Source organism: Littorina saxatilis, linkage group LG17 (genome assembly GCF_037325665.1).
Source record: "Littorina saxatilis isolate snail1 linkage group LG17, US_GU_Lsax_2.0, whole genome shotgun sequence".
Lineage (NCBI taxonomy): Eukaryota > Metazoa > Mollusca > Gastropoda > Littorinimorpha > Littorinidae > Littorina > Littorina saxatilis.
In genome coordinates this window covers 4346702-4373142 of record NC_090261.1, presented here as the reverse complement: position 1 = coordinate 4373142, position 26441 = coordinate 4346702, and the positions used below count along the sequence as shown (strand labels likewise).

The 26441-nt window shown below is 40.2% G+C and overlaps 3 protein-coding genes across 4 annotated transcripts in view; 2 read left to right on the top strand and 1 right to left on the bottom strand.

Moving 5' to 3' along the window:
* Positions 1-12637, top strand: part of LOC138953051 (sodium-dependent phosphate transport protein 2B-like) — a 58667-nt gene extending 46030 nt beyond the window's left edge. Inside the window, exons 9-12 of the mRNA XM_070324823.1 lie at positions 4686-4904; positions 7206-7351; positions 8504-8732; positions 9108-12637. Coding sequence (XP_070180924.1) covers positions 4686-4904; positions 7206-7351; positions 8504-8732; positions 9108-9661 — 1148 coding nt within the window. The 3' untranslated portion in view covers positions 9662-12637. The remainder of the gene's footprint in view (positions 1-4685; positions 4905-7205; positions 7352-8503; positions 8733-9107) is intronic.
* Positions 12638-14546: 1909 nt separating this feature from the next.
* On the bottom strand, positions 14547-21955 carry LOC138953053 (leucine-rich repeat-containing protein 57-like). The gene is made up of 5 exons (XM_070324826.1): positions 21748-21955; positions 20511-20643; positions 19770-20035; positions 19437-19622; positions 14547-18235 (listed from the first exon to the last, which is right to left on the bottom strand). The coding sequence occupies exons 1-5, from the start codon at positions 21838-21840 to the stop codon at positions 18194-18196; spliced, it is 720 nt and encodes a 239-aa protein (XP_070180927.1). The 5' UTR covers positions 21841-21955; the 3' UTR covers positions 14547-18193.
* Positions 21956-22080: 125 nt separating this feature from the next.
* On the top strand, positions 22081-26364 carry LOC138953054 (cancer-related nucleoside-triphosphatase homolog). 2 transcript variants are annotated; one of them, XM_070324828.1, is made up of 5 exons: positions 22081-22277; positions 22701-22863; positions 24269-24371; positions 25464-25667; positions 26219-26364. In XM_070324828.1, the coding sequence occupies exons 1-5, from the start codon at positions 22229-22231 to the stop codon at positions 26303-26305; spliced, it is 606 nt and encodes a 201-aa protein (XP_070180929.1). In that variant the 5' UTR covers positions 22081-22228; the 3' UTR covers positions 26306-26364. The 2 variants fall into 2 exon arrangements, with proteins under 2 accessions (XP_070180929.1, XP_070180928.1); XM_070324827.1 differs by having other exon boundaries at positions 24266-24371.
* Positions 26365-26441: the final 77 nt, after the last annotated feature.

The window sequence follows — 26441 nt, the reverse complement described above, 5'->3', positions numbered from 1 at the left end:
TAACCATTGATATCATCGAAGCAATGGCGTATCGCGACCAGGTAAAGACAAACAAATTATTTGAAGATTATAAAAAAGCGCGTAACAGAGTAAAGAATCTTGTGAGAAACGCGAAGCGATCATATTTTGATAAACTTGTGGGTAACAGCAAAGATGTTTCAAAAGTCTGGCGCGCCCTCAACACGTTTTTAAAAGGCAACTCCTAAAAAAATAGTAGTACAGGGCCGGACTACCGGGGGGGTTATGGGGGTTGCGCAACCCCCCCCCCCCCTAGCCTAAATATGTACCTTACTTATTTAATTTTTTTTTTATTTTTGCTTATTTTATGCCGTTTCATGCAAGGAGCGACCATTTTCCTATCTCAGAATATGACCTACCCGTCAGCTTCAGGGGGCTTCGCCCCCTGACCCACACAACGAGGGGGGGGGGGGGTTCTAGGGTTTCCGGACCCCCCCAGCCAAAAAATAAAAATATTGAATGAGGTATGCATTTCTTTATTTTACATTGAGTTTCAATTTTTGGGGTATTAATCAGTGACAAAATCTGCTGCCTGAAACTGGTAATGATCATCCTCAGAATGCACCAGATTGCACCATTTTGCATCCTTTTTTTCAAAATTTTCCGGGGGGGCATGCCCCGGACCCCCCTAGCAAGCTAGGCGCTTCACGCCGTCGGCTCGGCGCTTCGCGCCTTCACACCCATATCTTCACAATATACTTTTGAAAAAAACCAGTCATAAAATGAACTGATCCGCCTCTGCCGCCAGGGGGGACATCCCCCTGGGCCACCACTGGCAACCCCCCCCCTCCTCTTCGCCTAGTCCGGCCCTGTAGTATTCCTCAGAATATAAAGGCCAACGACTTTAACGATTATTTTTTGTCCGTTGCTGAATCACTGGTAGATTCTCACTCAAAATCTCCAGGTACAGAACCACATTCCTGTTGTGAACGCTTGCAGATGTTCTGTCATGAAAAATTAAGAAACACGGATGCGTTTGTTATTCCAATCATGGCCATCCATGAAGTTGGCCAGTACATAGCAAGGTTAGAAAATAAAAAGTCTTCCGGACTTGATGGAATAAGTAATAAATTATTAAAATTGTCTACTCCTTATATAGTAGAGTCTCTGACTTATGTTTATAATTTATGTATTCAACACAATGTTTTTCCAAAAGAATTTAAACAAGTCGCGTAAGGCGAAAATACAATATTTAGTCAAGTAGCTGTCGAACTCACAGAATGAAACTGAACGCAATGCCATTTTTCAGCAAGACCGTATACTCGTAGCATCGTCAGTCCACCGCTCATGGCAAAGGCAATGAAATTGACAAGAAGAGCGGGGTAGTAGTTGCGCTAAAAAGGATAGCACGCTTTTCTGTACCTCTCTTTGTTTTAACTTTCTGAGCGTGTTTTTAATCCAAACATATCATATCTATATGTTTTTGGAATCAGAAACCGACAAGGAATAAGATGAAAGTGTTTTTAAATTGATTTGGACAATTTAATTTTGATAATAATTTTTATATATTTAATTTTCAGAGCTTGTTTTTAATCCGAATATAATATATTTATATGTTTTTGGAATCAGCAAATGATGGAGAATAAGATAAACGTAAATTTGGATCGTTTTATAAATTTTTATTTTTTTTACAATTTTCAGATTTTTAATGACCAAAGTCATTAATTAATTTTTAAGCCACCAAGCTGAAATGCAATACCGAAGTCCGGGCTTTGTCGAAGATTACTTGACCAAAATTTCAACCAATTTGGTTGAAAAATGAGGGCGTGACAGTGCCGCCTCAACTTTCACGAAAAGCCGGATATGACGTCATCAAAGACATTTATCAAAAAAATGAAAAAAACGTTCGGGGATTTCATACCCAGGAACTCTCATGCCAAATTTCATAAAGATCGGTCCAGTAGTTTAGTCTGAATCGCTCTACACACACACACACAGACACACAGACACACAGACACACGCACATACACCACGACCCTCGTTTCGATTCCCCCTCGATGTTAAAATATTTAGTCAAAACTTGACTAAATATAAAAAGCGAAAGTCATACCTTTGCCAAAGAAAAAAGGTTCTCAAGACTTAAATGATTTTACACCTATATCTTTGTTATCTGTATTATCTAAGCCTCTTGAAAGGCATGTTCAAAAACATCTGGTTACTTATTTGGAGGACCACAATCTCTTGCATCAACTTCAGTCTGGTTTTCGCTCTCAACATTCATGTAACACTGCCCTTGCCAGATTAACTGATTCATGGTACTCATCCATTTAATAGGTTAGACATTTCTGGTGATGTTTTCTTGGACCTAAAAAAAGCTTTTGACCTCGTGGATCACGAGATCCTTCTGCAGAAATTAAAATGTTATTTGAAAAGTTCTAGCACTGTCGCTTTTTTTTATATTTAGTCAAGTTTTGACTAAATATTTTAACATCGAGGGGGAATCGAAACGAGGGTCGTGGTGTATGTGCGTGTGTCTGTGTGTCTGTGTGTCCGTGTGTCTGTGTGTGTGTGTAGAGCGATTCAGACTAAACTACTGGACCGATCTTTATGAAATTTGACATGAGAGTTCCTGGGTATGAAATCCCCGAACGTTTTTTTCATTTTTTTGATAAATGTCTTTGATGACGTCATATCCGGCTTTTCGTGAAAGTTGAGGCGGCACTGTCACGCCCTCATTTTTCAACCAAATTGGTTGAAATTTTTGGTCAAGTAATCTTCGACGAAGCCCGGACTTCGGTATTGCATTTCAGCTTGGTGGCTTAAAAATTAATTAATGACTTTGGTCATTAAAAATCTGAAAATTGTAAAAAAAAATAAAAATTTATAAAACGATCCAAATTTACGTTTATCTTATTCTCCATCATTTGCTGATTCCAAAAACATATAAATATGTTATATTCGGATTAAAAACAAGCTCTGAAAATTAAATATATAAAAATTATGATCAAAATTAAATTGTCCAAATCAATTTAAAAACACTTTCATCTTATTCCTTGTCGGTTCCTGATTCCAAAAACATATAGATATGATATGTTTGGATTAAAAACACGCTCAGAAAGCTAAAACGAAGAGAGGTACAGAAAAGCGTGCTATGCAGCATAGCGTAACCACTACCGCGCTAAATGGCATTGCGTTCAGTTTCATTCTGTGAGTTCGACAGCTACTTGACTAAATATTGTATTTTCGCCTTTCGCGACTTGTTTTACTCTTATCTTAGAGAGAGGGTTCAATCTGTATACGTACACGATACGTACTCTTCTCAGGGCACTGTGAAATGTGGAGTGCCACAGGGGTCTGTTTATTCCTGCTAAGTTTCATAGAAACCCAAGTTTACACAAGTTTTCTATGCTTATGGCATCTGTGAATGAAGGTATTGTTCGAAAGTTGTCAGTTTATGTGTACAAAGCATTTCGGCTACGTAGTGTTGTTATGTCTTAGTTCATGTAAGCTACGATATATTTTATTTGAAATGTAATGTCTTAGTTCGTGTATGATTTATTTCATTTGATTTGTCAAATTGTGTGCAAATGTCATTATGTCATTGTATATATATATGTTCACCCCCCTCATAAGGGGCTATGGCCTAAATGAGTAAACAATCCAATCCAATCCAATCTCTCTCTCTCTACCTCTCTCTCAACCTCTCTTTCTCTCTCTCTACCTCTCTCTCTCAACCTACCTCTCTCTCTCAACCTCTCTCTCTCTCTCTACCTCTCTCTCTACCTCTCTCTCTACCTCTCTCTCTCAACCTACCTCTCTCTCTCAACCTCTCTCTCTCTCAACCTCTCTCTCTCTCTCAACCTCTCTCTCTCTCTCTCTACCTCTCTCTCTCTCTACCTCTCTCTCTCTACCTCTCTCTCTCAACCTCTCTCTCTCTCAACCTCTCTCTCTCTCTCAACCTCTCTCTCTCTCTCAACCTCTCTCTCTCTCTCAACCTCTCTCTCTCTCTCTACCTCTCTCTCTCTCTACCTCTCTCTCTCTACCTCTCTCTCTCAACCTCTCTCTCTACCTCTCTCTCTCTACCTCTCTCTCTCTACCTCTCTCTCTCTACCTCTCTCTTTCTCAACCTCTCTCTCTCTCTACCTCTCTCTCTCTCAACCTCTCTCTCTCTCAACCTCTCTCTCTCTCTCTACCTCTCTCTCTCTCTCTACCTCTCTCTCTCAACCTCTCTCTCTCTCTCTCTACCTCTCTCTCTCTCAACCTCTCTCTCTCTCTCTACCTCTCTCTCTCTCTCAACCTATCTCTCTCTCTCTCTACCTCTATACCTCTCTCTCAACCTCTCTCTCTCTACCTCTCTCTCTCTCTACCTCTCTCTCAACCTCTCTCTCTACCTCTCTCTTTCAACCTCTCTCTCTCTCTCTCTCTCTCTCTCTACCTCTCTCTCTACCTCTCTCTCTACCTCTTTCTCTCTCTCTCTCTCTCAACCTCTCTCTCTCTCTCTCTACCTCTCTCTCTCTCTACCTCTCTCTCTCTCAACCTCTCTCTCTCTCTCTCTCTCTACCTCTCTCTCTCAACCTCTCTCTCTCTCTCTCTCAACCTCTCTCTCTCTCTCTCTCTCTCTCTCTACCTCTCTCTCTCTCTCTCAACCTCTCTCTACCTCTCTCTCTCTCTCTACCTCTCTCTCTCAACCACTCTCTCTCTCAGTGCTTGTCCGTTTTCTCTTGCAGCATGTTGCTCAAGTGAATGGGAGACCTTCAAGAACACTACACGCAACGCCACCTCTCAACAGCAGTTCAATATGTGTAACAGCATCAACAGCACGTGCTTCTTGACGTCAGACGTCTATGGCCAGTGCACGTCCTCCTTGATGAACGCCAAAAATATTCAACAGTTTGACTGCACGGCCTGGGCCAAGCAGGTCGCTGAGAAGAGTTGTTACAAAGAATGTGAGTAATATGTTGACTGTTGCGTCTTGTTCTCATCCAGTGGAATCCCCCTTTTTAACACCTCCCTAATTTAGGATTCCCTCCCATTTAAGATTCCCTCCTTTTTAAGACCACCCAATTTAGGATTCCCTCCTTTTTAAGACCACCCAATTTAGGATTCCCTCCTTTTTAAGACACCCAATTTAGGATTCCCTCTTTTTAAGACCACCCAATTTAGGATTCCCTCTTTTTAAGACCACCCAATTTAGGATTCCCTCCTTTTTAAGACACCCAATTTAGGATTCCCTCCTTTTTAAGAACCCTCAATTTAGGATTCCATCCCATTTAAGAACCCTCAATTTGGGATTCCCTCCTTTTTAAGAACCCTCAATTTAGGATTCCCTCCTTTTTAAGACCACCCAATTTAGGATTCCCTCCTTTTTAAGAACCCCCAATTTAGGATTCCCTCCTTTTTAAGACCACCCAATTTAGGATTCCCTCTTTTTAAGACCACCCAATTTAGGATTCCCTCTTTTTAAGACCACCCAATTTAGGATTCCCTCCTTTTTAAGACACCCAATTTAGGATTCCCTCCTTTTTAAGAACCCTCAATTTAGGATTCCATCCCATTTAAGAACCCTCAATTTGGGATTCCCTCCTTTTTAAGAACCCTCAATTTAGGATTCCCTCCTTTTTAAGACACCCAATTTAGGATTCCCTCCTTTTTAAGAACCCTCAATTTAGGATTCCATCCCATTTAAGAACCCTCAATTTGGGATTCCCTCCTTTTTAAGAACCCTCAATTTAGGATTCCCTCCTTTTTAAGACCACCCAATTTAGGATTCCCTCCTTTTTAAGAACCCCCAATTTAGGATTCCCTCCTTTTTAAGACCACCCAATTTAGGATTCCCTCTTTTTAAGACCACCCAATTTAGGATTCCCTCTTTTTGTGACCACCCAATTTAGGATTCCCTCCTTTTTAAGACCACCCAATTTAGGATTCCCTCTTTTTAAGACCACCCAATTTAGGATTCCCTCCTTTTTAAGACACCCAATTTAGGATTCCCTCCTTTTTAAGAACCCTCAATTTAGGATTCCATCCCATTTAAGAACCCTCAATTTGGGATTCCCTCCTTTTTAAGAACCCTCAATTTAGGATTCCCTCCTTTTTAAGACCACCCAATTTAGGATTCCCTCCTTTTTAAGAACCCCCAATTTAGGATTCCCTCCTTTTTAAGAACCCCCAATTTAGGATTCCCTCCTTTTTAAAAACCCTCAATTTAGGATTCCCTCCTTTTTAAGACACCCAATTTAGGATTCCCTCCTTTTTAAGAACCCCCAATTTAGGATTCCCTCCTTTTTAAGAACCCCCAATTTAGGATTCCCTCCTTTTTAAGACACCCAATTTAGCATTCCCTCCTTTTTAAGAACCCTCAATTTAGGATTCCCTCCTTTTTAAGAACCCTCAATTTAGGATTCCCTCCTTTTTAAGACACCCAATTTAGGATTCCCTCCTTTTTAAGAACCCCCAATTTAGGATTCCCTCCTTTTTAAGAACCCTCAATTTAGGATTCCCTCCTTTTTAAGACACCCAATTTAGGATTCCCTCCTTTTTAAGAACCCCCAATTTAGGATTCCCTCCTTTTTAAGAACCCCCAATTTAGGATTCCCTCCTTTTTAAGAACCCTCAATTTAGGATTCCCTCCTTTTTAAGACACCCAATTTAGGATTCCCTCCTTTTTACGACACCCAGTTTAGGATTCCCTCTTTTTTGAGACCCTGTTTTATTAGACTTTCTCTTCATAAACATTGTAAATGTAGCCCTCTTTAAGATGTCCTCTTTTTTAAGACCTGATTTTCTCAGATTCTTGTTTAGAGGTCTTAAAAGGGGGGTTCCCCTGTAGCACGTGTGCTGCAGGTAGCTCACAAGAGTATTTAAGAAGAATGTGTGTAATCCATTTATTGTTGGTTGCTATTATGCAACATTTATGCTGAGAATCAGAATTAGTGAACGTGTGCGCATCTTTAAATGTGCCTATCTGTGTGTGTGTGTGTGTGTGTGTGTGTGTGTGTGTGTGTGTGTGTGTGTGTGTATGCGTTGGGTGAAAGGAGGGGGGGGGGGGGGAGGTGGGTTAAAAGCTGATAAAAGAAAACATCCTTGATTTTTGTCTGCATTTGTTTGCGTGTGTTGTGTTCATCACTTGGCTGGCTTGTTTTATCCTGGTCACTTGTATATCAAGTAAAGAGATATAGTTTTCCATGTGACAATTGGTCATTGTCTTGTTTCCGATAATAATTGATTGTAATGTCGATTTGTTGAAGGTGAGTTCCTGTTCCGTGACACACACACGTATGAAGGCGGTCCGCTGACTGACGAGGGTATCGGAGGTATCCTGCTGGTCATCTCCCTCACACTCCTGTGTGTCTGTCTGCTCGCCATCGTCAAAGTTCTTCACTCTCTGCTGCAGGTGAATAACTCATTAACTAGCTGTCAATCTGTCTGTCTGTCTCTTTCTCTCTCTTTTTTTCTCTTTCTCTGTCGCTCGCTCTCTCTCACCATCTCTCTCTCTCTCTCTCCATCTCTCTCTCTCCATCTCTCTCTCTCTCCCCATCTCTCTCTCTCTCTCTCCATCTCTCTCTCTCTCCATCTCTCTCTCCATCTCTTTCTCTCCATCTCTTTCTCTCCATCTCTTTCTCTCCATTTCTCTCTCCATCTCTTTCTCTCCATCTCTTTCTCCATCTCTTTCTCTCCATCTCTCTCTTTTTCTCTGTTGCCCCCTCTCTCTCTCTCTCTCTCTGCCTCTCCCTGTCTCTTTCAGTTTCTTTCTCTTTTTTTTCTCTCACCCTACTTCTCACAACCTTCAGTTAGTTTGTGGTTCATTCTCCTCTTCTCTTTATGGCATTAAGCTTAATAGTATTAATTTATTAATTAATTTATTTCAGGTAATTATCAAGTGTTTCAGTTACACACGTCCATAACACTCTATTGTGGCCAACTTACCGTCACTATGTTCCCTTGGTTGTGTGGGGACTGTGGTCAAGTCTTTTTACTGTTCTGATAAACAAACGGAAATAAGCACTCTAAATGCATACAACACGTGCAATAGAGTAAGTGAGAGTCTGCATCTTTTGTTTAGGATTCTCAATTTCTTTAAATTTCTGAGAAACAAAGGGAAGTAAGCTCTCTATATTCATACAACACATGCAGTAGAGTAAGTGAGAGTGCATCTTTTGTTTACACTACATTGGGGTGTGCACGTTAAAGATCCCACGATTGACAAAATGGTCTTTCCTGGCAAAATTGTATAGGCATAGATAAAAATGTCCACCAAAATACCCGTGTGACTTGGAATAATAGGCCGTGAAAAGTAGGATATGCGCCGAAATGGCTGCGATCTGCTGGCCGATGTGAATGCGTGACGTATTGTGTAAAAAAATTCCATCTCACACGGCATAAATAAATCCCTGCGCCTTGAATATGTGCGCGATATAAATTGCATTAAAAAAATCCCTGCGCTTAGAACTGTACCCACGGAATACGCGCGATATAAGCCTCATATTGATTGATTGATTGTTTAGGATTCTCAATTTTGTAAAGTCGTGAACTTTGTTCCGAACAGGGCCCCATGGCGAATGTGATCAAGAAGTTTGTGAACGCCAACTTCCCTGGCAAGTGCGGCTACTTCACCGGCTACCTGGCCATCCTGCTGGGTGCCGGCTTCACCATCCTTGTCCAGAGCTCCTCCATCTTCACCTCCACCCTCACCCCCCTGGTGGGCATCGGGGTCATCGAGCTGGACCGCATGTACCCCCTCACGCTCGGCTCCAACATCGGCACAACCTTTACAGGTCAGTACCTTCTCTGTGTTTGAAGCACACAGAGATGTACGTGTTAGTTAAGGCAGTCACACTGGTAACAAAAATAGTTTGTGATAGTAATTAACACTGAAACTTGTGGATGTATCTAAAACTGTGTATACACTAGCATAAATCTGTGTGTGGTTTTGTGTACATTCACATGAACACGCACACACACACTAACTTCCCTACATGTACATGAGTACACACACACTTATTCACACTTGCATGCACACACACACACACACACACACACACACACACACACACGCACACACACACACACACTAATCTACTATCCACTCATACGAACTGACTGTTTTACACAGAACACTGATCAACCTCCACTTCTCTCTCCTTGTGCAGGCATCCTGGCGGCCCTGTCCCAAACCGGAGATGACATCGTGCCAGCCCTGGAGATCGCCTTCTGCCATCTCTTCTTCAACATCTCCGGCATTCTCATCTTCTACCCCTTCCCCTTCTTCCGGCCGGCAATCCCCGCCGCCAAGTTCCTGGGTAACACCACGGCCAAATACCGCTGGTTCGCCATCGTCTATCTCATCTGTATGTTCTTCGCCTTCCCCGCCATCGTCTTCGGCCTGTCCATCATCGACACGTGGATGCTGATGATCCTGGTCCCCATCGCCGTGGTGAGTGTGCTGGTGGGCATCATCAAGTGCATCCAGGCCAAGCGCCGAAAAGTGCTGCCCAAGAAGCTGCAGGACTGGAAGTTCCTGCCAGAGCCCATGAGGTCCCTTCGACCCTTTGACAACTGCATGAAGAAGATCTGTTTCTGCAAGCGCTTCCAGACGGAGCTCCCCGCCGATGACCATGTTCGCAACGGCATTGACGGAAAAGGGGTGGTCAACAACGGCTTTGACAACGTGGCGTCTGATAAAGATTACAGCACCAACTTGTAACACTGTTTTGACCTATGTATATAAGGTACAAGTGTAATGCAAGTTCGAACAGTTCAACGAAGATTTGTTTTTCTCCCAAGCCCGATGCCCAAGATGGATTGAGTGGGCTGTGAGTCCGCCATGCACATAGGAAAACCATTGCTTGCTTGAACATTTCCAGGTAGCGCCCAGGGTTAAGCAAAAGACACTGACTGGCCTTTGACACAAAGTGCTGCACTTTAACTCCTAACTGCTGATGTAGTATATGGAATTGGGACTCTTCCGTCAACTGATCACACTGTAGCCACACTATGGGGAGACACACTGCTTTAACTTTTAACACTACACGGATTGATATATATCTTGCAAAGGGAGGGAAGAGAGTGGGGCGGGCCACAGCTAGGCTAAGAAGAGTAGTACAGTGGTGCCTGCCATAGAAACACACCCTCTGGACCAGCCAAAAGTTTCCTTCCATTGCAGTCGGCCTTTAGTTAAATTAAAAGACAAAGGGACAACAGAATGTCTGTTTTTTTCTTCGGTTTTTTTCCAAGTGTCTTCCTTGTTTCCAATGCAAATAAAAAAGGTACAAGTACTTACCATGATTTTATTTTTATGTCTTTCATTTCCTCCATCCCCCCCCCACCCCTTTCATCCCACCTCTCTCCCTTATACAGTTGATGATTATGATGTCATTTCTAATTCAGTGTTGTTGTGGTGGTTGTTGTTGTTGTCATTGGTGGTTTTTTAATTGAAAATAAGGTACACAAAGTTGAAGAATCCAATGAATGTTGATGTCTATTATTTTCTACTTTCTTTTTTTTGTGCCTTAGTGAAATAATGTTTCCTATTCCAAGTTTGTGTTTTTATCTTTTTTATGTCATCTTATGTCTGAACTGTTTGAAATGTGACCTACACTGCTGTGACCTACACTGCTGTGACCTACACTGCTGTGACCTATATACACTGCTGTGATCTATGACTTCATTACTATACAAACATATCACCTTTTGTGTTAATAATGAGGGTATTTTTGCACTTGTTCTGTGTGGTTGTTTGTTTGTTCCTTTTTTTCTCCAGTTGTTTTTTTAGGTCCGCTCGTTTGTTTTGTCTGCGCGTTTATTGTTGTTGTTGGTTTGTTTGTTTTGTTTTTGCTTTGCTTTTTGGCTCACGTAAGTGTAGCCTATGCGATGCTAACTTTTGTCTGTCTGTGCGTGCGTGCGTATGTATGTATGTCTGTGGTAGAAACTTTAACATTTGACTGAACACCGAAATACTAATTGTACCTGGTTATTATTCAAGCAACAGCTTCAAAGTATTGAAGCAATGATCAACATTTCGTCGGCACCTATGTAGTTAAAGTGTGTATCCAAAGAAAACGGGTGGTGTGGGGTAAATATTATGTAATATTTTCCATTGAAGCAACTTTAATCTTTCCTCGCTTGTATATTTAATTGCCAAGAGCCAATATTTCTCGTCAATGGAAATATTATATTTATATAACCAGAATTTTACAGAGCAGGGTACGCTTGCTTTTGCATTTGTTAAAATAGCGCGGAACTGTTTGGGGGAAGGTTTTTTTAACAGGTCTTGTGGACAGGGCCCAGATTCGTCGCTCGCGTTTTCGTTGGCTGTGTCCTCTCGCAGCGCACGCGCGCGGAGGGCCGTGTGCAAAGCATTATACTCAAAAAGCCGTGTGACGCTATAACCAACAGTGGTACAAATCTGTTCATACGGGACAATATTACTGTCTATCCATATATCACGTACAACATTCACCTCAACTTTAATCCAATTTTTAAAACACAAAATATTCTTTTTAAAAACAATACCTGTATTATTCCGCAAACATTGATCAATAAATCGTTCTTTTTCTACAAAAAAAACAAATGTCTATTCTCAATCCATTTTTTTTAAAACATGTTGCCAAAATTTCGATTTTATTCTCATCAGGCCTACAAACTGTCTTGGGGTGGCAGTTGATTGAAAACAACACAGACGACTTCCAAGAACGTCATAATAATGTCTTGGAACTAATTTCCAATTTTGAAAATCTGTTTGCTGTAGCCTAGCTGCCCAGCATAACAAAAAGGATGTCTGCATATCATGCATGTTTATCATGTTAATACCGCCCATTTCTAATTTATCACACAAAACTGTTCGTTTAACCTTCTCAAATGCTGTAGTGTTTGAATACTTACGTTTCCACAGAAATTTAAAGAGGATAGTGTTCAGTCTGTCAAGCACTTTTGTCAGAGCAGAGAGTGCCTGAAAAATGTATACAAACTGGGATATCAAAAATATTTTAATTATGCACAATTTACCGCTAATACTTAAATTTCTTCTTGACCACATTCCAACAATTCTTTCAATTCTATCAAAACGTTTTGACCAGTTTTCTTCAATGTCAGAAGCAACAATATTCCTAAATATCCGTCGCGATATAACCTTCGTGGTTAAAAACGACGTTAAACACCAAATAAAGAAAAAAAGAATTCCTAAATATAATACCCAAAATCTTTAACTGTTTTGTCCATTTTATATTACAACATTGTTCTGGGCTGTTCTTCATGGATCCAAACCACATTGCTTCAGTTTTATTTTGATTCAAATTTAAATTTGAAATATACGAGAACTGTTTTACTATCAATACCTGTTGCAGGTCGTGTTTGTCTTTGAGAAACAGTGTTACATCGTCTGCATACATTGCCAGTTTTAACACATATTCCATATTTCTCTCTCGATCAAATGATAGAAAATTGTATATTTTTATCTTTTTTGAAAAGAGTCAGAACTTTTGGGTCATTTAGGTCATTTTGATACAACTGATGTTAGGTGTACTAATATCTTATGACATGTTTTTTACTCTGTGATTTGATGAATTTCTCACAGAAACGGTTCTAAAATTGAGTATCTTAGAGCTTTGAATGCATGTTTTATGAATATTTTGTATTCCTTGAGTCATATTTAATGTGTAACAATAAACAAATGCAAAAAATATGTTGGTATTTTGTTGCTGTTCTTACTTTCCTTTTTGGAGTCACATGCATTGATTTATTTATAACTTTTGTCATTTGTACATTTATTTGTTCACCATTCTCTGCTGCTTCTAGTGTTTTGGGTCATTGTCAAATGCTGAGTACTTTCAGAGGAGTCACAGATATTGTGCTAAAAACATCAGTAATAGGACATAACTCCTCCTTCTTGGCAACTTGCAGCATTGAGGGAGTTATTTCCCCAGCATGTTGAGGCGACTAACGGATTCTGTTTCTCCTTTTACCCTTGTTAAGTGTTTCTTGTATAGAATATAGTCAATGTTTGTAAAGATTTTAGTCAAGCAATATGTAAAATGTTAAGTCCTTTGTACTGGAAACTTGCATTCTCCCAGTAAGGAAATATATTGTACTACGTTGCAACAGAGACATAGATAGAATGTATGTCTCTGGTTGCAAGCCCCTGGAGCAATTTTTTTATTAGTGCTTTTGTGAACAAGAAACAATTAACAAGTGGCTCTATCCCATCTCCCCCCCTTTCCCCGTCGCGATATAACATTCGTGGTTGAAAACGACGTTAAACACCAAATAAAGAAAAGAAAAGAAAGGGAGTTATTTTTCTTTAAAGAAGATACCTCTTTTGGATACTGTGAGAACATTGCAGACGTACTTTTGAAGTTTACTCGTGATAAGCTGATGACAGACAGACATTTTTGAGCAAGAATTCAGTGTGTTGTAGAGAGGATACACATGTTTGCACTTCACCAAGGACAGTTTTCTGCCTATCCAGCTGTAAGGAAGTTGTGAGTTTTTAAAGTTTGTGGTTACTGACCTGTGCATCGCAGGCATTTGGAGTGACTTCCCTTATTCAAGCAGATGACAGTCAAATTGGTGCACAGTATGTTGGACTTGGAGAGAGAAAAAACACACCCACACATGTGTCTGATGCTTTCAAGGTAAGCCCATGTGGATACCTTTAGTGGTTAAAAGTCGTTCAGTTTCATCTTTAGACTGTCACTCTACCTTTCTGCCGAAGTTTTTTTAGCAACTTCTGGAAACAGTGATCTCTGATTGAACCAACTACATGCAGTCGATTTCATAACCCATTGTAGTTGATGACTTTGGTTAGAAATCTTCTGCTTGCTTTAAAGACGTATGGGAAAGAGAGAAGAATAAATAAATCCTCTCAAATCAGCTCATTTTGCCAAATGGGTGGAGTAGGCCTATCAAATGGATATTATGAAGAGGACCCCCCACCCACACCCTAAAATCTAGAGCGTTTCACCACAAATTTTCTTCATTTGCAAAAAACTAACTATTTGTTCTCCATCTAGATAACTATACCTCTTGAATTTGGTGGGGAAAACACTCAGTCTGGAGTTAGTCTTAGAGAAGACGGGCTGCCGTCCTACTTGTAGCTGCATGTGTTGGGAGGAAAGCTCAACAGATTTGTGTTCAACTACAGCTTACGCTTCAGTTTTACGTTTGGTCCTGTGGTGTGTGGGTCCTGTAAACGTCTGCTGCATGATGAATCTGAATATTTGTTTTCATGAACAAAGAACTGTTCAGTTTTGTGGGTATGGAAAAAACATAGACAAAAAATTACATTTTATTGGAATAGTGCTCCCTCTCTCTCTGTCACACACACATACACATGGGTGCAACCTGGAAAATTCCAAAAACCGGCAAAAGTTGGGGTCCAGCTTTTTAGTATTTAAAATGCCAAAAAAAACCTCTCCTGGAACAAAAACATCGGCAGCCGATGAAACCAAAAACCGGCTGCCGGCATGTAGCCGGCAGAGTTGCACCCATGCATACACACACACACACAAAGAGGAACCGAATCGAATGATGCAGTCAGAGAATGAAAAACAAAGATAGCAAAAAATCAAAATTAGATATGACAAAAATGGATGTACGGTCGACTAGTTTATTAATTCAGGAATTTAACAAGAAACAGTATTTTGACCACAAAATACAACAATCCAAGTATAATGTAAGGGAAAAGAAAGTTGTCTGGGTGTTACTCACTAGATACAATGTACATTGTTCATTCAATAAAGCCATGTTTGCATCATCCAATCAGAGCATGCTTACACTAAGTTACAGAAAATTATCACAAAAAATGTTTCAGATATTTCTGATAGAGACAAACACAACATGTCAGTATGTTCTACAAAGTCACAGATGAAACATCATGGTAGGACAGAAAAATTCACAAAAGGAAGAGAGTAATAGAAAAGCTAGCACATTCCTACTGTAAACACAAAGTATGGATAGACTTGTATATATAGTGCCTGAACCCATAAAATCAAGAAGAAGAAAAAAAGAGTAAGGGAGAAAGAAAGAAAAACATGCACAAGAATAAAATAGGAAAGGGAAAATATTTGTCGCTTGATGTGAAAACTAAGGAATGATGGGAACAAAACCCACTTCAGGAACAGACACACATAGTATGGATCTAAAAATGAAAAAATGCAGTAAAAGCACTGATTTTTGGTATCTTACAAATGTTGGAATAGGAGCATAATCATACTCAGAATTACATAGACTTCTTCAGGGCATGCTCACAGACATACCCAAAGATTGGCACATGTGCTCACACACATGCAATTGACTGGTAACATGTACTGTATTACATTAACTACATTCAGGAAAAAAGGCAAGAAAGAGCTGTCTTAGTAGAGGAAAGTTTGATGCAGGGAACCTAGATCCACGCCTAAAATCATCCTGAACTCGGGTCAAAAATGAGTTACTTCCCTTCGGGTCAAACTGGCGATAGCCGTCGACCGATGATTATCAGAATGGCCTAAAATGTGATACTTCAAGTAAAGAGTCTACACATTATGATGCACATACTCCTTTAGCCAAAAACAACTTATATTTCATAACAAAACATTTTGGACATTATAGATAGTCCAATTTAATCTAAGGAAAAATCTCTGTAAAATAACTGGCAGAGCTTAGAATAGAGAGGACTATTTATAAAAAAAAAACACACACACACACAAGCATAACAAATTAGAAAACCAATATACATTATAAATATATACAGCAACACTTAATACTGCATAAAATCAGACACTCAATTCATCGCATAAAGGCCATTTTTTAACTGTTATATGAAACCCCTCTCTCTCTCTCTCTCTCTCTCTCTGCCTTCACAAGAAAACCTGTGTCGGTTTCATCCTCTATTTCTCTCTTACACATACACTCAAACTTACACACACACACACACATATATATTGATATACTAAGTACCACAACAAACAGAAAGAACAGTCAAACAACCTCAACTGGAAGAACAGTCACATGATCACAACATGTTGAATAGTGTAAGAGCTCCTGCACCAATAGAACCATCACATTTACACATAGCCTGACTTTAAACATGATCAAAATTGAAGATTCTGTGATCTGATAATCATAACATGTAACACCACTCAAGAAAAAACCCACCACATGGCAATATATTAGACAGAACAGTATCATAATGTTGAGTTCAGACCTAAGTGCGGCACTCAACATGTGTGCAGACTCAAGCAAACCCATCATCAGAAGAGTGATTCCGTTCACAGTGATCAGCTGAATGTATTTTATAAACAAACCAGCAAAGGGACCCTAGGATCAGTATTCTCTCAATGTTATTTTTGTGCAATGACTTGTAATGATGTTTTTGATGGTAAATGTCCGTAAGAATGCTTTCAGAGTAGTATCCTTCAAGTCAGTCCCTATTTCTTTCCGTAGTTTTTAAACACAGTATTTTTTCATGAAAAGAATGAGCTCAGAAGATGACACACCATGAGTGCTGTTGAAACGACTGATGTGTTAAAAAGATAGGGCAAGATAGCGAGGACACTCGGACTGTTTCTTTTGTAACCTTTCATCTATCATAGAGGTAAATGCAAAGGTACAAACACCTTACCCAAAAATCCAGCAAAAAGTTGTTTTTGGTATTGCTACCTGCTGCAGGACGTTAAATTAACAGTGATATCCTCACACAAGACAACATACAAAACCTCATGTTGTCCAATATATTCATAATTCAAGCACATACAGGAGAAAGGAAGACTTGCTTTCTATGAAACAGTCAAACTGTATGGGCATAGAACTTTTTGAGAGCAAAACAGACATCTCCTACTTGAATATTCAGAACTAAACGCCCTGAGACGATTGCACAATGAAACCTACTGAATCACAACAACATCACTATTGCTTTGGCTTTCTCACTTGAAAACAGCTTCCAGATCATTCATCTCTTGCCCATAAAGGAACGCTGTGCCTAGGACCATGTCTTGTAATTCTTACAAAACATGTGCAGCATGTTTTGCTTAAAATTAAAAAGGTTTGTAATATGTCACCAAAAAGTCCTGTTGGTAAAAGGGAATGGGGAAATAGTATCTTCACCAACAGTGGTCCTTGCAATATTCTGTTGTCATTTGATTTCTGAATTGTACAAGCAAATGAAATCGAGTGTCCAAAGCACAACAATCACCTTTGGAGGCAAAGCCATTCAGACAGGATTCAGATTTTAGAACTAATTTCTTAGCCCCACAAAAACGGCTATCGGTACAGAAAGGTTCCCAAGAGCATACAAGGAGACGGCAGAACCCAGACCCCAACACAACTCCACAATTGACAGTGTCCAACCAGCGACTGATGTACAAGAGCATACAAGGAGACGGCAGAACCCAGACCCCAACACAAACAGAACTCCACAATTGACAGGTGTCCAACCAGCGACTGATGTACAAGAAACATCGAGCTACTCTAAATAGTCCATGCGCAAGCCGTCAAGGCCAGCAAACAACTCTGCAGAGAGTCTGCTGTGAAGGGTGATGCAGTAGTCTCCCAGTCACAGCGACACAAAGACAAGTTGAAAAGAATCCAAGTGAAACAGTTAATGAACAATACTACATGTAACAGCTCTGCTGATGTTAACACAAGGGGAACAATAGCAGAAAGGCCGCATACACACAGGACAGGATCAGATAAACTGTCGATTGAGTGAAACCTGTTCTTGCTGTAAAATTCTGTCCTGTTTTTTTCCCCGGATAAATACAAGCATTTTGATTAACAAACCCTGCTGGTAAGGCAGGAAATTACATACTTCGAAAAGGTGAATTACTGTACTTCTATTTCTTGTCTAAAATTTGCATCTGCCTCTAATGAGCACACTAACACAAGAAATGCAGGCCAAGTTGTTAGAAGTATCCAGTTAATTTGACATTAGTATATCTGCTGCGGCCCAAGTTGTTAAGATGGAAAGCTAGAAGTATTCAGTTCATTTGGCATGAATATATTTGCTTGTGTGATTCAATAGGAAAAAACTGGTGCACATGTACAATTGCAGTACTTTAGTAGTCCCCTCCCCTCACCCCACCCACACAAGGAGAACACCCTTGATGTAGTGTAGTGTTCAGGAGCTCCTTCTGCTGGGTTCTCTGTAGTTGCTCATTGTTAATCAACTGCTGGCACTTAAGTCCAAAGAATGGCGGTGGGGGTGATAACAGCCCAGTAATGTTCGGGAACTGTTGTGTCTTCAAGTAGGTATGCTGCATTATCAGTTGAATTTCTTCTTTGTCGCTGTATATCTTTCCATGTACTGAAAAACATTCATCAGTATGATATGAAATGCAATTTTTTGTAATTAAAATAAAAACACACAAACACACATCGTACAAAAATAATATTGTTGCTATTCATAGAGTGTTTAATTTTGGTGTATCCATATTAACAAGAATAAGAATCTGTGTTCCTGCCAAACTTCATTCCCAGAAATTCTTACATGAAACATACAGCTAGTTAGATGCAAATTAATCGGTGACAGATGAAAGAAAGAAGCATCCCAGAAGCAGGCAAAAACAAGAACAAGTCGCGTAAGGCGAAAATACAACATTTAGTCAAGTAGCTGTCGAACTCACAGAATGAAACTGAACGCAATGCCATTTTTCAGCAAGACCGTATACTCGTAGCATCGTCAGTCCACCGCTCATGGCAAAGGCAGTGAAATTGACAAGAAGAGCGGGGTAGTAGTTGCGCTAAGAAGGATAGCACGCTTTTCTGTACCTCTCTTTGTTTTAACTTTCTGAGCGTGTTTTTAATCCAAACATATCATATCTATATGTTTTTGGAATCAGGAACCGACAAGGAATAAGATGGAAGTGTTTTTAAATTGATTTCGACAATTTAATTTTGATAATAATTTTTATATATTTAATTTTCAGAGCTTGTTTTTAATCCAAATATAACATATTTATATGTTTTTGGAATCAGAAAATGATGGAGAATAAGATGAATGTAAATTTGGATCGTTTTATAAATTTTTATTTTTTTTTACAATTTTCAGATTTTTAATGACCAAAGTCATTAATTAATTTTCAAGCCACCAAGCTGAAATGCAATACCGAAGTCCGGGCTTCGTCGAAGATTACTTGACCAAAATTTCAACCAATTTGGTTGAAAAATGAGGGCGTGACAGTGCCGCCTCAACTTTCACGAAAAGCCGGATATGATGTCATCAAAGACATTTATCAAAAAAATGAAAAAAACGTTCGGGGATTTCATACCCAGGAACTCTCATGTCAAATTTCATAAAGATCGGTCCAGTAGTTTAGTCTGAATCGCTCTACACACACACACAGACACACACACACACGCACATACACCACGACCCTCGTCTCGATTCCCCCCTCTACGTTAAAACATTTAGTCAAAACTTGACTAAATGTAAAAACGATAGGGCAAAGCACCACCGACAGCACCCTCAAACATAAAATAAGACATGCACGTAATCCAATACTAACCTGCTCATACCCCTCCAGGTTATGGAAAGCTTTGCTGTCAAAGACGTTGCCCTCCACAGAAAAGAGAGAAATCTTGGAGTCCTTCATAATGCGTGGGCCAAATGCTGTAATTGGGAGGCAGTTTTCTTCCAACCTCACCACCTTCAGTCTTGGACAGTCAGCCAGGCTCTCTGGTAAATTGGACACCTTAAACATAGGTGGGAAAAACAGTTGGTAGGACACAGATATGTTTCTCTGCATGAAACATGTGAACACACACACACGCACGCCACCCTCAATCTAGGTTTTACCTGGAACTGGTTCACCATAATAAAAAGTATGCATGTTCTTTACCTGATTTTGATTTAAATTCAGTTCGACAGCTTGAAGGTCGCCTACTTCAGCAGGAACGTCAGTAATTCTGTTGCCGGACAAGTCAACCACATCCAGGTTTCGCAGCTTACACAGCTGTACAGGGAATGCAGTGAGCAGGTTGTGACTCAGGTTGAGGGTCTTGAGGCTTGTTAGGTTGGCAAAGGACGAGGGTAGACGTGTGATCTGATTGTAGTCTGCGATAAAGCTCTCAAGCTTCTTCAGATCCCCTACCTCTGGTAGGCTCCCTAATGTTAAACAAGTCACCAAAACAATTTTGTGTTTACACTTTGCCGTTTGGAAAGTCGTGTGTTAAACCACTTAAACAAAGTTTGGTTACAGAAAAGATCCACTGCAATGCCATACATCCTTTTTTTCTTTTTTCTTTGTTTTACTCAAAATCAAATACTGTGGGACTGGGCATCTCTCAGAAGGCAAACAAGAAAGACATAACTCTTGAACTTGTAATTTTTTGCAAGGGTATGAATCGACTTTGCTGTAAAAATAAAGTGTTGGGAGTTTAACCCATACAATCAAAAACTGAAGAACTTAACATTTTTCTTTTGTGTCCAAAATGTTCTTCCAAACATTTGAAGGGCAAAACAAATGTTTCTTTGGCTGTGTGTAAAGACTGCTGAATTGCAACTTTCCTGGTAAAGGTAACATATCGTCTCATTAGAATACATTCTAATTTCAATTCTCACTATGCCAAAAAAGACGCACCCAGTTTGTTGTGACTGAGGATCAGTCCCCTCAGCTGTGTGAATTTGTTGATCCACGGTGGCAAGATTTGCAGTTTGTTCTGTGACATGTCCAGTGTACGCAGTTCTGTAATCCCTTCCAATTCTGGTGGCAGCTGCAACAAAGCAAAAAGAAGATTCTTCATGAGATAAAAATCTAGCAAATGTAAATTATATGTACTGTGATGTTTTAAAATTACCGTGCTTGACACTTCAATGTGCCCGGAGCTCCCATGCAGGGCTTTCTGTCATGGCTCAGGCATCTATCCATTTGAAATCATACCAAGTTTCATTTACCTTCTTGCAAGGAGGCAAAAACTGGTGTGTTTTTGTTTTTTTTACAGTGGAACCCCTCTTCAGATTTTGGAAGGTCTTTAAAGGATGGTTTTACTGTACGAATTAATTAACATCATTGTCAGGGCAGGAAAGTGTGGCCCTCAATCAGGCACCGCATGAGAACGTATTATGTCAAAAGCCTACATGGAACTGAAAGTCTACTAGTCTGGGCTAGAGGGAGAATTCTTTCTATCTAGGGTACATTACGTCCAGACTTTGTGTTTGATTACGTAAGAAAATTGTAAAAGATGGTATGAGGGTTCATTTTGGCACCGCACACAGCGGCCTTCAGGCTCAGAACCTAATCACAAGAAATATTTATTACATTTTGGGGGAAGATGTGAACTTAAAAACCGCATAAAGTTTAGTTTGACTGGCAACACTAAAAGTATGTGTAGTCATCTGTGAGAAAGTTGTGTAAATCTTCAACCAAAACACAAATCATTGTTTCAGCAATGCTATGACCTGCGCTGCATCTTTAAGATATCGGTGTTCATAAGGTTAATGAGTGATTCGCGGAATTCCCCAAACCCAGTCTTCTATATCCCTCCAGCATCCCCCAAAACTTAACTGTACTACAGCAGGACAAAACTTTACAAGTGAAAACGGATCATGTATGGTTTCATTTTCCAGCAAACTGAAACTGAGTGTAGTGGCCTGGAACCAACTAGATGAAAAAACTGTAACCTCGGCATCGACCGAGAGCTTCAAGTCGGCGCTGGCAGTAGCCAGACGACGATAAAGAACTAGCTGCGCACCCCCCACTCCGCTGCATCAATGCCAGACATCTGGATGACTTGTCCTACAAGTGCAGCGTAACAGTAACACTAACAGACAGATACAGATACAGAAATAGTACCCAGCATCTTTTGCGTATCACTTACTTGTTCTAATTTCAGTTTGGACAGCTGACAGGCTTTTGATTTCCTTGCTGTTTCGAGATGGACTTTAGGGCTGTTACTTGGGCTGTTGCCCATCTTGATGTTTCTGATCAACTGTTGTCTTTAACTCCGGTTGATCAAGTCTGTATCGATGGCAAAATGTTTTGATCTCGACCAACCGGAAGTTGCCTGTGCTGTGGTGGATAGGAGTGCTTCCCCTTGGTTTTGTAAATAAAAGTTTAATTTTTGTTATGCAGAAATTAAATCGTGCTATTGAATGTTTAACATTTTTGTGCACTTAACTGTAAATAGTTTCAGAAATGTGTTTATAATTATTTAACACTGTTCTGTTATCTTACTGTTGTTTTGGAATTGCAAGACAAAAGTTTGAGTCTAGTTTTTGCATTACACTAATGATCGTCTGCTACAGAACACGCTGTCAGTCTGCGTCTGTAACTTCATTCTTATTAGACATGTCATAATAATGGCAACCAGCGTTCCAGCCAGGTTGATTCTGCTTACTGGACCACCAGGTCTGATTTATTATGCGTGTTATGCCTAGTTTACGAAATATAAGCTACTCAAACACATGCTCTCTCTCTGTCTCTCTGTCTCTCTCTCTCTCTGTCTCTCTCTCTGTCTCTGTCTCTCTCTGTCTCTCTGTCTCTGTCTCTCTCTCTCTCCCTCTCTCTCCCTCTCTCTCTCTTGCACAATAACTATCACAGGCGTTCGATTCCCAGATCCCTCACCCCAATCTGAAAAGGGCAATTGAATTGTATGGCTTGTCTATGTGTACGCCTCTGAGTGTGTGCGCCGGTATAAATGCATGTGTGTGTCAGTGTGTGTGCGTGCGTGCGTGCATGTGTGCATGTGTGTCTGTGTGTGTGTGTGCGTCTGTTCTTTAGCTACACATTTTATTCAAACAAATGTCATATTCTTATGATTTTTATTCCCAGGTGTTGGCAAGACCACTCTGGTCCAGAAGGCGTGCACAGCGCTGAAGGAAACCAACACACCTGTACAGGGGTTTTACACAGAAGAAGTGCGCAGTGGTGGACGACGAATTGGGTTCGATGTCGTCACACTCTGCGGCAACAGGGGACCTTTGGCAAGAATTGAGTAAGTGTAAAGATCAAATTATTAATGTGCTTGTTGTTTTACCCAGCTTAGATATGTTTTTACTAGCTGTTATTCATACACTGCAAATGTTACCACATAAAAGAAAATAAGAGCATTATTCAGAGAAGGACAGACATGCACAGATTATACATGTAGTTCTGTCCCTTTCATCAGGGACCTATATTAGAGGTCTAATATAGGTCTATGCTTTCATTGAAACCATTAGCAGTAGAGCATTTCAAAAAGAAGAAAATGGCAGGTGCATGCAAGCTGCATTTTAGGATATGTGCACAGAAGTCAAAGATTGTCATATAACTGAGAACTGAAACAAAAATGATGTGACATACAAGTACAGTTGAACCTGCCCTGGCGACCACCTCTCAATATACCTGCCCATTACAACCAACCCCATGGATTCTGAACGAGTTGGTTTTTGAGTCACTTGAGAAAAAGTGACTCTATGTAATCGGTCAGTGTTAGTCTGTCCGGCCGGCCGGCCGGCCGGCCGTCCGGCCGGCCGGCCGTAGACACCACCTTAACGTTGGACTTTTCTCGGAAACTATCAAAGCGATCGGGCTCATATTTTGTTTAGTCGTGACCTCCAATGACCTCTACACTTTAACGATGGTTTCGTTGACCTTTGACCTTTTTCAAGGTCACAGGTCAGCATCAAAGGAAAAATTAGACATTTTATATCTTTGACAAAGTTCATCGGATGTGATTGAAACTTTGTAGGATTATTCTTTACATCAAAGTATTTACATCTGTAGCCTTTTACGAACGTTATCAGAAAAACAAGGGAGATAACTAGCCTTTTCTGTTCGGCAACACACAACTTAACGTTGGGCTTTTCTCGGAAACTATAAAAGTGACCGGGCTCAAATTTTATGTGAACGTGACTCATTGTGTTGTGAATAGCAATTTCTTCCTGTCCATCTGATGCCTCATATAATATTCAGAACTGCGAAAGTGACTCGATCGAGCGTTTGCTCTTCTTGTTTCCATATATATAATTCACCTATCCAGAATGTACACCTGTCTGCAAGGACCAGGGTTTGTCAGTGCCTTGGGTGGTCGTTATCGACAGGTTTGACTGCAGTGATGTTGATGTTTTTGAAAGAGTAAACACTGCTAAATGTAATACACTGTGCAAATGATAACTGTTCCAATTATGCCTCTGTGCAGTTGCACTGGATTGTGATACAACAGTCAGAATGACTTATCTGTAATTCTTCATCTGTCTGTGATTTGTCTGTCTGTGTCTGTTTGTCTGTACATCTGTGTGTGTATGTGTGTGTGTGTGTGTGTGTGTGTGTGTGTGTGTGTGTGTGTGTGTGTGTGTGTGTGTGCGTGTGTGTGTGTGTGTGTGTGTTTGTGTGTGTGTGTGTGTGTGTGTGAACAGCAGCAGTGATGGGTCAGGTCAACAGCAGCGTGAACACAAAGTCGGCCAGTACAGTGTCAAGCTCAACGCTTTCGAACAAACCGCTCTGCCAGTTCTACGCATCCCTGTGAGTCTGGTTTGTTGTTCAGAGAAGACAAAATTAGGTTTTTGAAGAAGGAGAATGCTTACTGGGTTTAGAATTTCGTAGATAGCTTGGGTAATGCAGTTGGTTGGTTGGTTGGTTGGTTTTTTGGTTGTTTCTGGAGGGTTGGTGTTTTTGTTTTGCATGTTGTTGGTTTTTTTTAGCTTTTTGGCCGTAACAATTATTGCTCTGGTTTTCTTTCAGTACCTCATGTACATGTTCATGAGAAACTAAATCTGATAAATGAAGAAAAAAAATGTCAAAGTTAGTAGAACAGCCTGTTATTTGTGTTATGAAAGGTACAGCCTGCCAGTGAGCGAGAATGATGTTGTCTCCCTTTACCTGTATCCCAAAGGTGTGAGGGCCAACAAGGATCCAGTGAGCTGCTAACTCAACCTACTTCCAGTCTATCTGCTCTTTACTTTTTCATGCCATGATAAAGAATGAGAATTTCTAATTCATCATCATATTTTTTTTAATTTATTTCACAGAAAGGTATTTGATATAAGAAGTCTTTTAATTTATGATGAATTTATGTTTAATATTTTTATGGAAGTGTACTTCTCCTGGACAAGAATTTTCCTGCTAGAAAGTATGTCTCACGCTCACTGGATTATCACCAGACAAGATGCACTTTGTTTGTTTAATCAAACGTGATGTTCAACTATTTGGTTACTGAGGACCCTTTTTGGCTAGAGCCTATGCTTTCTCTAATTTTGTAACTTATTGTTACTGCGAGTTAACGATGATTTTGCTTGTTGCATATGTTAATATTTCATCTTCCTCCTCTACCGTTCCCTCAAACTCAACGCATTATTTATTCAATAGGTTATAACCATTGTCTCAAATAGGAATTTTGTCATTCTGCAAGTCATTTTCTCGCTTTAATGTAACTTGTAAAGGCTGTTCTTAATATACGCAGTAAGCCGCAGCATAAATTAAGAACAGGCTTAAGAAGCATTAATTCAAACTAATAAGTAATAAAGAGATGCTTTAAGGATCTGAATGGAATATTGCAGGCTATTCACAAACAGAAATATACAGTCAGTATGGAATATTTCTTTGGTTTATCACCAGGCGTCTTCCAGTACAGCTCCTCCAGTGATTGTGGTTGATGAAGTTGGCAAGATGGAAATGTTTAGCACCACCTTCGTGCAAATGGTGCGTACCCTGGTCTCCCGTGGCAACACCACAGTCCTCGCTACCATCCCCATCCCCAAAGGTCGACCTATCCCTCTGGTGGAGGAACTCAGGTCGCACAAGGACGCTCATGTGTTTGAGGTGAGAGGCTCACAATGTGTAGGTGAGAAGCTCAGGTGAGAAGCTTAGGACTTATAAACGAGATGCTCAGGTGTGGGTATTTTTCGGTGGAATGCAGGAGTACTAGAGGTTTACTGCACTAGAATTGGGTAGTGAGATGCCGTGAAGTTTGATGCAGTCGTTTACAAGATGGCACCAAGGTATTTCAAGCTCGACTTCTTTCAGCTTTTGGCCAGTTACCTCTGATTTTGCATCTCTTGGGTTCGTTAATCCAATTTCTTGAATGTGATCCTAATCCATTCACTCTCTTTTCTGTGATTGGTTTGCTTGTCAGCAAAACGTTATTAGTCTTTAAAATGTGACACAAAAGTGTCTTCATCATTAAATAAGATGTGGCCATAGCTATATTTTACCTTTCATGGAGCATGTTCGAGTTTAAAAGCATTGCTGTGAACAATGTTGCAATACCTGTACTGAAAATGTATACATGTAGCCCGTGGATAGTCATTGGAAGCTGAATCCACTCCCATTATTGATCATTCTTCAAAGATTATTGTGTATGTCTCTCCCAGATCAGCAAGTCCAACAGAGATTCCTTGCTTCAGGACATTGTTTCTGCTGTACAGTTGTCCAGAAAGACATACAGCTGCCAGAGGTAGTCTTTCTTGAGGTAAAACAGAGTACATGTATTGGATTGAAGATTTGTTCACAGTTCAGACACTTTGTTGTTGTTGTTGCAACTTGCATGTGTTTGTGTATGTGTTTGAAGAGAGAATTGCTGGTTATACAATTTGC